This window comes from Urocitellus parryii, chromosome 10 (genome assembly GCF_045843805.1).
Source record: "Urocitellus parryii isolate mUroPar1 chromosome 10, mUroPar1.hap1, whole genome shotgun sequence".
NCBI classification, from domain to species: Eukaryota; Metazoa; Chordata; class Mammalia; order Rodentia; family Sciuridae; genus Urocitellus; species Urocitellus parryii.
In genome coordinates, this window is record NC_135540.1 from 134,205,290 (window position 1) to 134,222,600 (window position 17,311).

General features: G+C 46.4%; 1 protein-coding gene across 11 annotated transcripts in view; it reads left to right on the forward strand.

Moving 5' to 3' along the window:
* Positions 1–17,311, forward strand: part of Prom1 (prominin 1) — a 129,664-nt gene that overhangs the window by 27,296 nt on the left and 85,057 nt on the right. For all 11 annotated transcript variants that reach the window (XM_077803087.1, XM_077803086.1, XM_077803078.1 and 8 more), the window contains one exon: positions 13,813–13,868. In XM_077803087.1, coding sequence (XP_077659213.1) covers positions 13,813–13,868 — 56 coding nt within the window. The remainder of the gene's footprint in view (positions 1–13,812; positions 13,869–17,311) is intronic.

Genomic DNA, 17,311 nt, shown 5'->3' on the forward strand with positions numbered 1-17,311 from the left:
TCCCCCTAAAGGCCCATGTGGTAAAAGCTTGGTCCCCAGGGTGGTGTCAACAGGAGGTGGGGCCCAGTGGGAGGTCTTTAGGTCACTGGGCTTGTGAAGAGGATTGTGGAACCCTGGCCCCTTCATTTGCTACATACTCCTGCTGTGATGTGCTGTCTCATCATAGGCACAAAGCTGGGGGGGCAACTGACCATTGACTGGAACCTCCAAAACCATGAGCCAAAATAAACCTTTTCTCTTGATAAGTTTATCATCTCAGACATCTTGTTACAGTGATGGAAAGCTGACTAACACAATCACTATTGTGGCTGTAAAATGGTGGCATTCTGTCATTTCTTTTTCACTTATTGGTGGGCTTTCTGTGGGTACTACATTACAGGGATGGGGAAAACCTGCCTATCTCAGTGTTTCCCAAGGACTTGATGGTAGTTCAGTCAGTGGTCCAAGCATAGCTCAGAGCTCTGGATTCCGTGAGAGTGCAGCAGATAAGGCTGGAGGTGTGGAGATGTGGAAACAGCAGGGGAGGAAAGGCCTTTGGGTGTTGAAGAGGCTAACTTTAGCCCAGACATACTCAGTAGGGGCTCACGAATCATTAAGCATTCCTTCTCATCTCTACCGGCTTCTCGGTTTCCATCCCCAGAGCCAGGGGACGGCCTAGAGAGAATCCTGCAGGAGCTGGATTGTTGTTTGTTGAAAGAAGGCAGCCACTGGGCATTTCACCCCCCTTTCTTCGGGGTGTCCATGTTAAGGACTTCCTGTAGGAGGGATTCGACGCCAACAAGACGACACCGCGTTCATATGGGGTTCTGGGAAGTTGTCTCAGGCACCACCAGGCTCTCACGAATCCCCTGCTCATTCTGAGTACCTACTGGGGCTCTCAGTATGGCTGCCAGGAATACTGAGAAGACCTGTATAAGTGCCGGATCGCCTGAGGCCTGCTTGCCTGTCTGGGAAGAGATCATTTCATGTCCAGAGATGGCCCGGGTCTTGACGACTGACCGGTCAGCCACAGTGACTCCATCTTTGGTCACCAAGTCGGGGGAGCCTTGCCTGGACTCTGAACTCCCCAAGCCCCTCCTGACGAGGCTGCCAACGTCCCACGCCCCCTGTGGTCAAAGCCCCTCCTCAACATCTTAGGACAAGAAGTCAGCTCCTCCTGTGTGCGGCGGGCCCTGGCACACAGTAGGAGCATCCTTTGCATCACAGAATGATGGCTAGTTAGAGCCGGCGGAAGCTCAGAGCTGACCGTTAGTTAATGGTCCCTGGTGCCTCACAGGATATTGGTGATGATCATAGCTTGACATTTGCAGAGAGGAAACCAAGGCTTCTGGTGGTTAAGCTATCGGCCAGGGCCACCCGGCCACTGTACGGCAGAGCTGGGATCCTCCACTCTGACCCAGGGTGCCTATGGCCGGCTTTCCTCATCTCCCATCTTGGTCTTGGGGTGAAGCGGGGCCAATTCTTTGCAGTCTCTGGAACCTTATGTCAACTCGTGGCTCTGTGACCTTGAACCTGCTGCCCCGTGTCCTGGAGTTCCTTCCCTTCGCTTAATGTCTGAGACATTTCTGCTGCTTTCATGTGTCCTCCGCTGCAGTAAGCCTTTCCCTTGTCCCCGTAGCTCCCCATCAGGGACAGCGGTGTGAGCCCCGTCAGCACACATCTCCCCCCAACACCTGCTTCAGTCTTTTCCCTCTGTGTCTCCCCAGGGCTCTGGCAGCTCATTGAGGGAGAACTGCATCTTTTCATCTCTGAAGCCTTGGCTCCCATTAGAGGTTTTGGGAGCATATTTGTGTCTAAGCATTTGGGGAATTAGCTAGATCATGTCACCATATATGGGAGGGGTGTAGGCCCCGAGAGGGTAAATGACTTGCTCAGTATAATGGAGCCAGAAAACAGAGAACCAGAACTAAACCTCCAACCTGTCACCTCCTGCTCTTCGCCTCTTGCCTACTGCAGACAGGTGTTTTGCCAGCAGTTATGCCCTGAGAACTGCCTGTGCACAACCTGCTACAGCTGCTTCGGTGACCTCCACCACCATCCTCCACCACCATCCTCCACTACCATCCTCCACCACCATCCTCCACCACCATCCTCCATCACCATCTTGGAAGCATTTACCTTGTGTCAGGTACAGTTCCCAGGGTTCCACATCAGGGTTTCGCATGTGTTATTTGTGCTACTTAGAGTCATCCCCCTTTTCATGCATGAAATTGAAGCTCAGAGAATCCAAGTAAATGGCGCAGGCCACTCCATATGACCAAAGGGGTCCAGGGCAGAAGTGGAGTCAGAATTCACGCAGGGGATGTGGTGGGAAAAGAAGGGGCAGTGGCATTAAAACCCCTCGGAGTGGGAGTTCCTGGAGAGTGGTCTCCTACAGCTCCTTCAACCTTCCCGGGCCTCAGCGTCCTCGCAGGTTTGCTGGGAGGATTCTGGGAAATGCCACGACCTGTCAATTATAGTCTTTCAGGATAACAATTACTCCCTCTCCATTTTATAGATGAGGAGGCTGGGCCCAGAGAGCGTCTGTACTTTGACTCATTTGTGGGTGCTGGAGGCAGAACTGGAAGCCGGTTTCTGTTAATCTAGTTTGCAGGCTCTTCCTGCCCTGCCGCCTGGCCTTGAGCGCTTAGCTCCCAGGGTGCTATGTGCACAGCAGATCCTCCCTTCTCTTCTCTTCGCCTACCTTCTCCTTCCCTCCTTTCCTCTGAAGCCCTCTGAGAAAGTTAGAATTGGATGCAGAACTTGAACCCAGAGTTTGGACACTTGATCAAGTAGGACAAGTTTTGATAACTTAGGAAATGGCCCCAGGATTCAAGTACAGTTAAAGAATTATCTGTTTAATCTCACTATCTATTCATCCACCTATGGACCAATTTAAGGAGAGTAGAGCCCTCCTGTGCAACGTGATTGTGACCAGCGCTTGGTAGGCTTTTTATGCATGCTTAAATACTGTAAAAATCACTCTCAGTCACATATCCTACACAAGATGTGGTAAAATCTGATTCATGCCTACAGGAACCAGAATTTTTAACTTCACTCTGTTAATAACTATGTCTTCCTTAAGTTTCTCTTTTCTTGGAGTTGGGAGGGGAGATTGAAGAGTATGTCAATAAAATTGTTTTATTTTTAAAGAATCTAAAAAGGTTTTAAAAATTGAAGTGAACTCAAAGTATATACCAGTGACAAACACAAACACCCCTGCCCCACTGTCAGTCCCCAGAGGCCACCCTGTGTCACATAGAACAGAATGGGGCTCAGTTGACTCATGTTGGCACAGCCGTGTCATTGAGGTCATGTGAGAGTCAGGACAGATCAAAACAGGTAATTCAAACCAGGCAAACTTTTCCTGATGAAGAGCAGACACAAAGTCTGTAAACGGAATTACACTCTCCAGGCATGTTTTGCAGGGGGAATGCCCATGGGAATCCACAAATATTTTGGCAGTGGTCCTTGCCCCCTCTCCTTGAGTCCACCCGCAGCTTCGATACTGGGCCCCGATCATCCCGCTGTGGGGGAGCTGGATTCCCTGCAGCCCGTGGTCAGGGAGGCCACAGAGCCCCAGCTCCTGTCCAAAAGGAGATTTTGCCAAGGATTCCTAGCTCTGTGAGCCCTCAGAAGCCCCCTGTAGGCTTCTGCAACATGACCCCTTCCTCCAAAGGACTTGGAAATGATGACGGGCAGACCTGCCTGGTCACAGGCTGGGCCATGCCACACACTGCGTCCAGGTCAAATAAATCACAGTCCCCGGATTCCTGGGAGCCTATGGCTGGCAGAAAGCTGAAAAGGCCAGACTGATCCCAGGTGTTAAGAGTAACTTATGCCATAGTTTTTCCTAGTTCTTCATTCAGTGAGGGTGTGTGAGTGCTGTCACTAATTCTAGTAAAAGCTCAGTCAGTTGAAGGACAGGAACCAAACAGAGTCACTTGCTAATCACTGTCCTAAAGGAAAAACTATACTAAGGGTGTTTGTGTTGTTGTTGTTATAATAATAATAATAGTAATAATAATAATAATAATAATAATATTATTATTGAAAATGGATTCTCCCTATGTTGTCCAGGCAAACTCCTGGGCTCAAGGGGTCTCCTGCCTTTACCTTCCAAGTACCGAGACTATGGGTATGCACCTAAATCCCAGCAAGAATTGTGTTTTTGATGAAGGGAAAGAAGCTCTCTGTAACTCAATACTTGGTCATGTGCTTGGAGGTGGTGGTGGGGGGCTTGCATTCTCATAAGTCTGATAGACCTGCTGTGGCTTCTAAGTGTCTGAAACATCAGTCTTTTTATTAAAAACAAAACCCAAGAATAAACATAAAGAAATGAATAATCAAACCCAAAGGATTGCATTTGGACGGTGTGAGGATTTGAATGGTTTCACCAAAAATATTCATTTCCATGAAGCTGAAGAGTCCAGCTGGGTTGCAGCAGGAGGTGGTGGTTACGTTTGCACCACTCAGGTACCCGATGGAGACAGGCTCAGCTCAGCTGCACCGGCCACAGGGAGAGGTGAGCCAGAGTGGGCAGGTGTGGTCATTCCTCTGTAGATTATGGCTGCTGACGGATGGGATTGGAAGTACTCCTTTCCAAAATGTGGCACTAAAACTTTCAAGTAACAAACTTCTTTAGTTTTGTCACTTTCAGTGGAAATCTTTTCAGAAGGTATTTGTTGGCTGGCCTTTTAATTCAGTGCACACAAAACAGATCAATCTTTGGGGGCATTTAAGGGTCATCATTCAAGGTGAGTTGTCTTCGGAGACCCCGTGTGGTCTCCTTCCCTTGCACAGATGGGGCCTCAGTTCTGCCCTTATCTTGGTGAGGGGGCTTGAGCTCTCAAGAATTCTTGGGAGCTGTCATTGATAACATTTTATCTCTCTTTGGAAATAAGGATGCTCAGAAATATTTTGCTGTGTGATGCCTCCTGCTCTGAGAACCATTCTTCTTGGGATTAGCAGCTGGCTTGGGTAGAGTGGTGGCCAATTTTCTGTGCCATCTTGGGCAAGCTGTATTACCCTGCAACTTAATCAAACACTGGGCATTTTATAGATGTGGTTAACATCCACAATTAACTGCCTCTCTGTTTAGGTGCTGGGGATTGAAGCCAGAGCCCTGTGTATGCGGAGCACTTTTTCCTACCACTAAGTTCCAAAGCCAGCCTGCAGTTAGTTGACTTCACGTGGAGGGTATTGCCCTTGATAATGTGGGTGGCTCCAGCCAGCCAGTTGAAAAGCTGTAAGAACCAAAACTGAGGTTTCCTGAGAAGGAAGAAGTTATGCCTCAAGATGTAGCATCAGCTTCTGCCTGCATTTCCAGCCTGCCAGTGGGCCCTGTAGATTTCAGATTTGCCATCTCCCATCATGCTGCGCAACATATCTGTATATTTTTATGTCTCTCTCCATGTTCATGCACCTCTGTCTCTGTCTTTTATTGCTCCTGTCTTTCTGGAGATCACTGACAGGTGTAGACAGCCTTCCTAGCGTTTGGGGATGAGGTTGGGAGGAGGGTGTAGTTTGGGAAAAGCCTGGCCTTCTCCCTTTGCAACCACTGGAGAATCAAATGAGCAGAGTCTCCCAAATTCTGCGGCAGAGTCTGATCAGCCAGTGCATTCTCTGAAGGGCCTGTACTGTGTGCAGGCCTTGTGACTTGTGAACTGTATCTGTCAAGTTTTCGTTGCTGGGGCCAAAATACCTGACGAGAACAACTGAGAGAAGGAAAAGTTTATTTTGGTTCATGGTTTAGAAGGTTCTTTTCATGGTTGGCTGGCTTCATCGCTCTGGGCTCAAGGGGAGGCAGAACGTCATGGTGGAGAAAATCTGCTCACCTCAGGGTAGCCAGGAAGCAGAGAGAGAAGGAAGAGCCAGGAGGACAGGATGTAATCCTCAGGGGCATTCCCACAGTGCTCCCCTCTTCACCTGCCTACAGTTGCCACCCAACAATCCATTCAAATTATGGATCCGTCAAATGGATTAATCCACTGAGTAGGTTATGACTGTCATAATCAAATCATGTCACCCCCTGAAGAAACACAGAATCTTTTGGGGGAAACCTCATATCCAAACCATAACATGGGCCAATGAGGTCATTCTCACCTTGGGCCTGTAGTTTGGCTGGCACTTGGTTTTGTTTTGGTGGTGCTGGGGATTGAACCTGAGCCTCACACATGTAGGATCTACCCCTGAGCTACACCCCTGCCCACAGGCCTACCTCAGTGCTTAGCTTTCTTTCACCACAGGTGCTGTCTTAACTAACCTCCATTCTAACCAGAGAACTCGTACTCACAACAGGGCTTGGCCTGGCATCAAATGGAGTGTGATACGTAGCTGTACGCCTTAACTCTACATAAAATGCCTACGGCATGGTTCCCTTCTTTTTACCCTTGAACCTATAAACTATCAGAACTACCATACCAACTGTGATGATTCAGTGTAGACTTGACCATTTTCATGCAATCAGTTGGTTCCGTCACCTTTTTTCTTGATAAAAGGTAAACTGAGTCAAGCTTTCCAATTAACGAGACATTCTGAATTTTCTTAAAGTAATGAGATATCGTCCTGTCAAGACAGGACAAATGTTGATTTTAGTTTTCTGAATCAGGAAGTTTGAAGCATCAAAACAAAACCTAGCAAGGCCAGACCAGTGAAGGATGTCAAGACTGGGCAGCAGTGAATTACCCCTTCCTCAGGGGAGCTCTGGCAAAGGTGTCCTGGGCCATATAAACCACATAAATAAATGCTCATATTTCTGCCCTCAGGCTCTGCATCCCGATTCAATCTGCATTCTCCATCAGAAAGAGCAGCTGATGTTCCTAACCATCGTATGGGCCATTTTGTGCACATGACCCTTGCAGATTGTACCAAATTCTTGAGCCTAACGTGCCTTAACCCTCATCTGGTGCACGTTTTCCAGGATAATATTGTTACCTAAGAGCATTTTCTGTGAATATTTTGGTGGCAGAGACATGTTTGAATCAGTGGTTTAAACTGGCTATGAACATGTGTTTTGTTGATTAGGAAAAACCAGTGGGGGCGGTAAAACTTTAGAAGGCTTACGGACACGTGTCAGGCTCAAGGTGACTGTCAAAGCTTGGAGACGTGTGGGTAAGAAGCAGGCAGGAAGAGTACTTTATCTGAGCTACACTGCTCTTTTTTTTTTTAAGTGATTTTTGTGGGCTTACATGCCTTTTCTTGCATTCTTCCTTATGAATGCAGGAATTTGGATCTCGAATGAAGCTGACTTTTGGAATCTTAGTATACATTAGTGCCAATCTATTGGCTTTGCCAACTCTCCATCTGCGTGTGTTAATCTGTGTATTCTGTCTCTTAAGAAAAATGAACTTTTTCTTATTCTTTATTTGATCAAATAGGCTTCAGGTAGAGGAGGTGTCTTAGTGCTCTCTCTCTTGCCATATCACAGACTGGATAAGTTATAGGGAAAAGAGGTTTATTTTGGCTCACAGCTCTGGTCCATGGTCAAGGGACCTCAGCTGGTGATGGCCTCCTTGCTAACAAAGCATGGAGGTGGTGCTGTGCCGAGGAGGCAAGAGACAGGGAGAGTGTGTGAGATCTAACCAAACAGGCTTTTATTGCTGACCCATTCTCAAGGTAAGCCATTAAGCCCTTAATTGTACAAATGGAATAACATTCTTAAGGGTAGCTCCCCAATCACTCCTTCGAGTTTCCTCTTCTGATATCATAATGGGGATTAAATCTCAACATGAGATGGAAAGGGTCAAACGCCATTCAGACCATAGGAGAAGCGTGCGCCGAGAAATAATGGACACTTGATTGACCACAGCTTATTTTAGTTCGGTTAAGTAACATCATTTGCCCAAGTTTCAGTTAAAAAAAAAAATTCTCTTTCATGGCTCAGTCTTCTCTAGAGGGGAAGAGTTAGGGCATTGAACTAGGATTCTACTTGCTCTGCCTAAAGGTTCTGCCATGCCCCTGGGCTTCAGAATTCTCCATGGGATCCTCCATGTTTGGCTGGGAGATGGAGAAGGAGGCAAACGTGTGTGGTCTTGTGGGAGGGTTTAGAGGCCAGACCTAGAAGTGCATGTATATCTGCATGGTCCCACCTAACTGTGAGGGCTGGCTAGTAGAGTCAAGCAGTGGGACAAAGAAGGGGAGGCAACACATGAATCCTACTGAGCACTCACATGCTGGCTCACTTGCTGAGGGACTAGTAGGGAGCAGAGTGCTGAAGGCTGTGGGGTACCAGAGTGGAGGTGAAGACACTCACATATTGATGTGGTGCACCATGTGGACCGGGCTGAGCATTTTGCTCAGGGCACAGTGCTTCTTGATCTTCCTTACCTGTGCAATGCCAACACAACCCTTTAGAACTCTCTAGATTTATGTTATCTCTGTCAAGCTTTCCAGTTGGCATGCCTATTTGCCCCTGGTCCCATTAGGAATTTGGTCTAGTCAGGAGCAAGTTGTCAAGTTTATTTTTAAGAATCTGTGGAAAACCTTTCATACCCAGAAAGAAATGATTATTGTCATGTTTTAATTAGTATCTAATTTACTAAAATCATGATTTGTACACTTCCTATTTGCAAGTCTCAAAATTGAACTGGAACATCATATTATTCTATTCATAAAACTGTTAAGAGTAAAAGTATGAACAGCTTTTTCACTTCGATTAATAGTGCATTAACACAGAATAGCACACCAAGTCCTTCTTAGCACAGAGCCATGTGGGGGAATCCCCAAACTGGGTGTAAGACAGTGGCACTGAGAGCAAAAGTGGGGCTTTGTCATCTCCCCACAGAGAGACACTTAACACTGTTTATTCTCTTAATTAATCACATTTCTAAGCAAACCCAAGAGCCCGAGAGAACTGACTTACAGATACCATCAGCAGAATCTTTCCAAGAGCACTTAAGCTCAAGACACAGCTGATAAATCAGCCGCAAACAACAGGGGTTTTAGAATTCTCTATTCACTTTCCAAGGAAACATTTCGAGAGTGAAATTCTACTAGGCCCACCTTGAGGTTGAACTGCATATGTATTAAAGAAGTCAGTGAGGGAACAGAAATGTCTTGGTCAAAGGTGAGTTTTGACTGGGCTAAGGGAGGTATATCCATCCTATGTAGGTTCACACACAGGGCACTTATTACTGTGACTTGAGACATCACACCACTTCTGTAGAGAATTGACACACAGAGCCAAGAACCAAACCCAGCTACCTTCTAAGTTGATGCATGTGTAATGCAAGGGAATCAGAATTAGCCTCCTGCTGATAGATTTCCTGATTCATATCCTCATATAAAACTACGAGCAACCCCCAGGTGAGAAGGCATAAGATCCAGAAGCTGAACAAGGAGAGGTTTTCAGCAGCCGTTCCTGGACCTTGAAGAGCCCCTCTTCTGGAGTCCTGCACATGATTCTGCAAGTTCAGACACGGAGAAACCATCTTTCACTAAGAAAATAACCTCCTCATCTGTTAGCTGAAATGCCTTCCATCCACCTTTTTGATATGTCAAGAAAATATTTCGTTGTTGAAAAAACCATGGAATTGGCATACTGGGAGATGAATTAATTGCTGTGTGGCAGAGGGGGCCAGAGCCTCCGACCCTGTGGTGGAAGGCGCCCCCAAGAGCCCAGGAAGGATCTGGTGTCACTGTCATCTCCACATGGAAGCCTCCTGGAGGGCAAGAGAAGGCTATTTTCCCAAGAGTGGCCCAGGATCTCTCCGTCCTGCCCTGTGTGTGTCACATGGCGTGGCTCATGGTGGGCACTTGGCAGATGGCTGCACTGGACAGATGGTTAGATAATGTTAAATGACCCTGAAGACTGGGTCAGGTTTAAGTGCACAGCACACTCAGAACAAATGGAGGCTGCCGTTACCATGGCTCACCTGACTTAGAACCCGCACTGGGCTCTGCACTCATGGGGCTGAAAAATTGGCAAAGGGGATGGGAAATGTCAGTATAAAATCTTTTACTTGGAAACCATCAGTGCTGGTGTTGGTCATGATGTTGTCATCCTTGGTAAGCACTGGGTTAAGGTGTTTGTGGCTTGTCTTGTGTGTCACCTGGGGGTTGATGGGTACCTTAATCACCAGGTGACATATGAAAAAAAAGGCTCAATGTCACCAGTCATTAGCAAGATGCAAATTAAAACCACAGTGACATAGTACCTGACAGATATCACTTATTAGAATGAATATTACCAAAGAGCCTAGAGATGGCACATGTTGGTGAGACTGGAGAAAAGGGGAACTCTTGTATGCTGTTGGTGGGAATTTCAGTGCAGCCATTATGGAAAACTGTATGGAAGTTCCTCAAGAAACTAAAAATAGAATTTCATATGACCCAGCAATTCCACTTCTGGATATCTACCAAGATTTTAAATTAGTGTGTCTAGGAGGTCCCTGCACACTGTGTTCACCACAGCACTATCCACAGTAGCCACGTTAAGGAATCTCCTTGTGTCCACCAAGGGATGAGTGGATTAAAAAATGTACAGATACGCACTGAAGCACTATTCAACCTGCAGAAGGGAAGAGATGCTGGCCATTTGTGACAACATACGGAGAACTGGAGACTGTCACGCCAGGTGAAGTAAGCCAGACAATCACGGCATATTCTCACTGTTGAATCAAAACAATGAAATCAAACAAGCAGAGGGTAGGATGGCTGCCACAGAGGCTGAGGGGTGGGCAGGAGAAGGAGGGAACGACAATCAAAGGACATAATGCCTCAGATAAGAGGAATGAAGTTGTTTGATTCTTTTTTTTTTTTTTTTTAATTTGTTGCACAGTGGCTAGGAGCTGATAATGTACACTTTAATGTCGCTGGAAGAACAGATCTCAAAGATGCCTGTCGTGGAAGATGTCAAATGTTGTTTTGTTTTTTTAAAATTTTGTGTTTAAATTTTTATTTTTTTATTTTTATTTATGTATTTATTTATTTGGCACATCTTCATCAACTTGTTGAAAATAAAAAGTTCTGAACCTGAAAAATCTCTTCAATACACTACTAAAGAAAAACTTTATACAATGCGAATAAGAAACTGCTAGATACATGGAATTACCCTGCCCTCCTGGTCTACCTAGCTCAAACGAAAAGAAAAGTGCAAATTTCTTAAGAATGCTTTCTTCTGAAATGGCATGTGACATACCAACTTTTTTCTTAAGCATTTTTAAATGTTTTATCAGTGCACGATAGTTATACATAATAGTGGGTTTCATTTTGATGTCATTGTACCTGCATGAAATATCATTTGCTCATTTCAACCCCCAGTACTACTTCCTTCCCTCCCCTCCATCCCCCGCCGTTCCCCTTCCTCTGGTCTCCTGGTCTTCCTTGTATTTGTTCATTGATTTTAAATGGGGGCTTTGTAGATACACGTCCAGGTGGAATTCCCTGTGGTGTAATTCATATATGGACATAACATAATCTGGTCAAATTCACTCGGCAGTTCTTCCCTTTACCAGTCCCTCCACTTCACTCCCCTTCCTTGGCTCTGCTGACCTCCCTTCTATTTTCATGGGATTCCTTCTTCCTTTTTCCCCCTTATTTTGCTCTAGGGGAAAAAGCAGGGGAGGGAATCCCATGAAAATCTCGTATTTTTCTGTATCGGAGAGAGAAATTCAACCCTTGACTTTCTGGTTTCTTTCACTCGGTGTGATGTTCTCCAGTTCCGTCCATTTACCAGCCAATGCCGTGATTTCATTCCTCTGTAGGGCTGACTAGAACTTCATTGTGTAGACGTACCCCATTTTCTTTATCCATTCTTCGGTTGGACATCAGATGTTTGAGGCGACGGCTGGGTTGGGGCTGGGTTGGTTGACTTTGTTTAGCCCTGACTTGGTATTCAAAAGTCATGCTGTTATCTTGTATCCCATAAATATGTTCAGCTGTCATTCCTCAATATATATTAAACTACAAATAAATAATGGAATCACTTAAGTGACTCCCACTGTATTTCTATAGGAGAGTGCTGCTCTATCCCACAGGAAGTGAGAACATCTCTGCTCCAAAAGCTTAGATGGGTTTTTGCCCTCACAGCAAGGGGACAGTGTCTACTGGCAGCCAAAGAACAAGAGTCAGCTGCAGGGAGGGTAGTGATATAGATGTAGCTAGGACCATTCCTCGGACTCCCAGGACCACCAGGGGGAGGCTGGGGGGTCCTCAAACACACTTCTGGTAGAACCTGCTAGAACTTGGGCTGCCATGGCCCAAGCTGCCTCCTCTGTCTAGGAGTCTTCTGTTGTATGTGCTATTGATAGAGCCTTGTCCAGGTTCACTCAGAGGATGTGATCTGTCCCTGCTTAGCCTCAGGGAGACTTTCTGCAATCGCAGTCCTCTGGCCTGGTGTCTGAATGAGGCAGACAGACAGAATAGCTCCAGTTCCAGAGCTGGGTTCCGCAGGGTTGGCTCCTGCTCCCAGGATACCTCCCCCGCTCCCCAGGTTCAGAGTGGACCTACTTACTCCACACAGCCTGGAGGGGCTGGCAGACACCAGAGAGAAAGGGCCACCCGCTGCAGGAAGGAACGGGGGCTCTATAAAAAAGCAAGACCCCCTGACTCCCATGGGCAATCAGCTTTGGCCCTAACTTCTCTCCGAAGAAGCTTGCTATCTCTGTTCTGTCTCTTTCTTAAATAAAATTCACTTTCTACGCTTGCCTCAGTGTTTCTGGGGTGTTTAATCTTCAGCACCAGGGGAACAATGACCCAATTTTGATTTCCAAGACCAGTATCACTTAATCCAGTGAAATTCTGATAGAAGTCTAATCTACAGGACAGACCAAAGCTTGGTTGAGAGGAAGGCAGCCTGTTGGGCAGGTCTGCCTTGGGCTCCCTCCTGCCCCTGTGCAGCCTGTGGGTGCCATGGACAAACTGCCTGGGTTCCCCAGTCCCTATCCCTTTTCCTGCAGCCTAATCTTTAAACACCTTCTCCGGTGTCTTCTGTGTATCGAATGGAAGTTGTTTTCCAGAAAACCCTGTTGGGATGTGTTTTGCTTTGTTTTCCAGCATGTAAATCTGATCTTCCTTGTTTTAAAAAAGTATTCATAGTGGGTTCTTTTACCCCGATCCTGGTACTGGTCAGATGTGACGGGTGCAGACCGAGCATCACACAAGCTATTCCTGGGATGTGACTGTGGGTGGCATGGTGGGCAGGAGGCTCAACAGGAGGGGGAGCTGGAGCCTTGGCTTGCTCACCAGTCCCTATTTGCTTCCTTAGCATGTCCTTCACTGTCCGGCTTCACTGTCCTGCCTCGGTTGTCTTGTATCATTTGTTTCTGGTCCAGCCCTATGAGAATTTGAAAATGCAGGAAAATGAAACGGGAGGACAAAATGCAATTTTGCATGACATTTCATGCTCTGCTCATGGGAAACAGAGGGGTTTCCTATACTAAGTACTTTTGGATTCGGTTGACTTCTAGACTCATTTAAAAAAATATTATGCAAATGTGGACTTATCAAAAGGTAAGTTTTTTGCAAATAATAATTAGAAATTTGAACATAACATTTTATTAGTGATTGTTAATGAGCTGCCTTTTGTTTGCTGGTAAATAAATATTAAGGTATATCATGAGAAATTATGAAACCTTTAGAATAGCAACCCTTTAAATTCTGCCACTGGCAAAACAGTGAATCAAAAATATTTGCTTCTTCGATTTCAATTAATGAGTCAAAGGGCTCATTAATTCAATTATTTACCTACATTAAAAAATAAGAACAAAACCATAGAATACTATACATAAAAGTAATAATTTGTAAGCATAGATAAACCTATTTTTTCTAAATATGCATTTTATATTTTTCCTGAAAAAATAATTTTGCTGTTTTGTGGCTCTTTTCCCCCAGACTCCATCAGAAAATTTATACGGAACAAATTTGAAGTCTCAGCTGTTTATGATGAGGTAATTTTTTATTGATGTGTTTGTTATTAAAAATAACATGTATGAGAAAAATCGTGGCTGAGTGGCAAGTAGATCTTCAAACAGCCATTATTTAATCAGTAATTTCAGTATCCTTTGTTATCGACCATTGAACAACCTTATGGATCCCATTTGAATGACAGCAGAAATTTCAAAAGTAGCATTGGAAGAAAATCTTTCAAACTGTGTGTTGTTAAAAAGTCAAAATTTCCCCCAAAGAAATATTGACATTTTTTTAGCAAAGGGATAAGAGTAGACTTGTTTGAAAATCTCTGCAATCGGTGACAGTGTGCTTCGTTTTAGAAGACGACCGGTTAGAAAGCAGCTTCACCTCTATAAGTGACCTTCAGAAAACAGGGAGGGAAAAGAGCTGGTTCTGCACAGAAGCTCCTCCAAGAGGGATTGACTTTGGGGTGGAAAGGATAAGAGGTCAGGAGCAGGTGGGAGGTGTCTCTGTCTCATCCCAGACTGGGAACCACGTGAGCCAAGGGTCAGGTGTGAAGGAAGCAGGTAGGTTGACCAGAGAGAAAGGAAGGTGAGTCAGGGCCCCATCTGCAGGCAAGTGGACAGAATCTCAGAAAGTGCCTCTCTGCCTGATTCCCACGGTGCTGCGGATTCACTGGTTTGGTTTTGTGACTGCCACCTAAAGGGAAGGAAGTTCGTTCTTTTGATCTTGGTTTGTGATGAGAGTAGGTTTTCTGGGAAACCCACAGACAAATAATTGCTGCCTTGTATGGAGAACAATAAAAATTAGTTGAGTCTGTTGGTCACTTTCTCGGTCCTTAGCAAGGTAAGCAAGGCATGTGGCCCTGTTCTCTGCTAGAGTAGCTGAGGTCCTTGAGTTCCAGTAAGCAGAGGTCCTGGTGGACATTCTTTACTGACTAGTGCCACAAATCTCAGTGCTAGTGTTTGAGTGGGGGCAGTTAACACTTGCCCAGTGGACAGTGACCTCAGGTGCTAGAGTTATGAATGACCTCATCATATTCTCAATTTGCAATAAAATGCTACTCAAGAGAAAAGTGAATATAGAAGTCAAAGAGAAAACCTTCTCTAAATGTCATTTATATCTGATGGCAGGAAAGCCTGAGATGGCGGAGGAGCCTTACTCCTTCCTGGATGCAGCTCACTGCGAAAGCATTTTACTCTTCAGTGCCACTGCACTGACCATTCCAGGATTCTTAACTGGGCAGCTCCTTCATGCTCAGCTTAGTATTAAATTGGGAGCTGCTCTGCCCTCGGGGATACTGAATAAAAACCAATGGGGGAGGATAGAGAGAGGATACAGACCTGAGCCCACTTGAATGAACTGAATTGTTCCCTTAAGGTGGAATTGGATCACACTTTCTACGGTTATCCAGGGAGAAGGGATTTCATTAAGCAAAGACACCAAAGAAGTCAGGGCATCTTGGGAGGGTTGGGTTTAGTCAGGTAACTGCTGCATTTGATAAGTTGTCCCCAGTGCCCCCTGAGTCAAGGAGTGAAGAACAGGGAGAGGCAGGGAACACCAACTGGGATGTGGGGAAGGGTTCCAATGAGCCACCTGCCCAGGGGTAACAACTGCCTACTGCAGAAGAGCCCTGGGAACCTGCAAAACATCAGCCTCCAGGTTACCTGGGGAAGGAAGGGTCAGGGAGCTGCAGTTTCTATATACCAAGACCAAGCGGCACTGCCTAAGGGCTGCCTAAGTGTGGAGGACAGCGTTCACTTCTAAGTACTTCTGACCTTCTGTGGTTCTGGAGAAAGCCCTCGAGCAGAATTAACGATGCCAGTAGTTAGAAGTCTGAGGAGGCACACCAGGATGGTAGAGGCCCGAGGGCATGGGCAGGCACCGAGGACGACTTCACTGTGTCCACATAGCACAGGCACACAGGTAAGGACTGTCCAGGTGAGTGGTCCTGGGGTCGAGCCTTCCTGGTCTCTTTCTCCTGGCTCTGTGCTGCATCTTTGGGTCCCTTGATGGCGGAGGAGCTGGGCAGCTGAGTCAGTGATCTCTGTTTGGGGTTCTTCAGCGGACTTTCTTCCTAAGGAGATTCAAAAGCTGTCACAAGTGTAGACCTTTTGTTCCAAGGAGTGAGTGACCCTTGGACCCCTTCTCTTTTGTGACTTTTTTTTTTTTTACCCAGGCTTTTTCTCCCCTTTAGTTATTACAGTGTAGTTGCTTAATTTATATTTATGGAGTTCCAGTTAGGATCAATGCATGGTAGGGGTTCAAACATGCCAGAGTATGGCTCTTCCTCCAAGAATTCAGAGTTGGCGAAAGAGAGGCCAAGAAAAGAAACAGACAAATGCTTGGATGATATGGCTGACTTGCATCCAGAATTCTCACGTCCGCGTCGTCTTACTCAGGAGCTCAGAACGTGACTATATTTGGACAAAGGATTTTCAAAGAGGTAATTACTGAGATGAGGGTTAGGGTGGCCCTCATCCATTATGACTGGTGTCCTTATAAGAAGGGAAAGCGAGGACACAGTCAGGCAGAGAAAACCACGTGATGCTCCAGCCAGAAGGTGAGCGCCCTCAAGCCATCCAGGAGAGAGGCAGCACAGAAACCAGCCCTGCCGGCCCCTTGACGTGGCATTCTCCAGCTTCTAGAACTGCGGGGGACATGAGTGTCCACTGTGGAAGCCACCGTGTCTGTGATGCTCTGTCATGGCAGCTGTGCAGACTGAGACCCTGGGTAACTGGCTGGCGAGATGGAGGGGGATGTGTACCCCGTGACCAGGGCCAGGGTGTTCAGAGAGGGACCCTGCCCCGGGGAAACCAGGGAGGACTCCGTGTGCAGCTGGCCTTTAAGACTGACTGAAAGGCCAGGAGAGTGACAAGTAAAGTCTTACATCCACCAAAAACACTTGGCGGAAGCACCAGGCCACTCAACAGCTTCTGAAAGCCTGTTCTTACACTAGCTCACCATCTTCCCTGTGAAAGTAGGAGCCGCCATCTCCGGCTGCCTGTGCCAGGCTCTGGGCTATGAGCATTGCCTTGTTTCTAACTCTCACAAGGACAGCCTTCCAAGGAGCAAGCAACTGTGCCATTGTAAAGGCAGAAGAAGTCCTGCACTCAGGGAGGCCAAGGGAACTTGCCTAAGGTCACCCAGTGGCTAAGTGAGGAAGCTGGGATTCACACCCAGACCTTTTCTGACTCTGAAAGGACAAATAGCATCAATGAATGGGAGCCTTGTCCCAAGCCACAGGACTGCTTTGGAAGAAACAGGTCTTATCTGAGCTCTTTGGCTGTGTGCAGAGAGTGTCACGGACTCAGCTGTCCTTGCACATTTTCAGCCACACATTTTTAGAGTGGGTGATTGTCCCTGGGCAGAAATGGTCACATCCCAAGTTACCTGTTACTGCAGTGTGACTGAATCCCCAGTTTGCTGAGGAAGGAGTACTGCATGTGCTCTCAGAGAACCTGTGAGAGATTCTACAGCC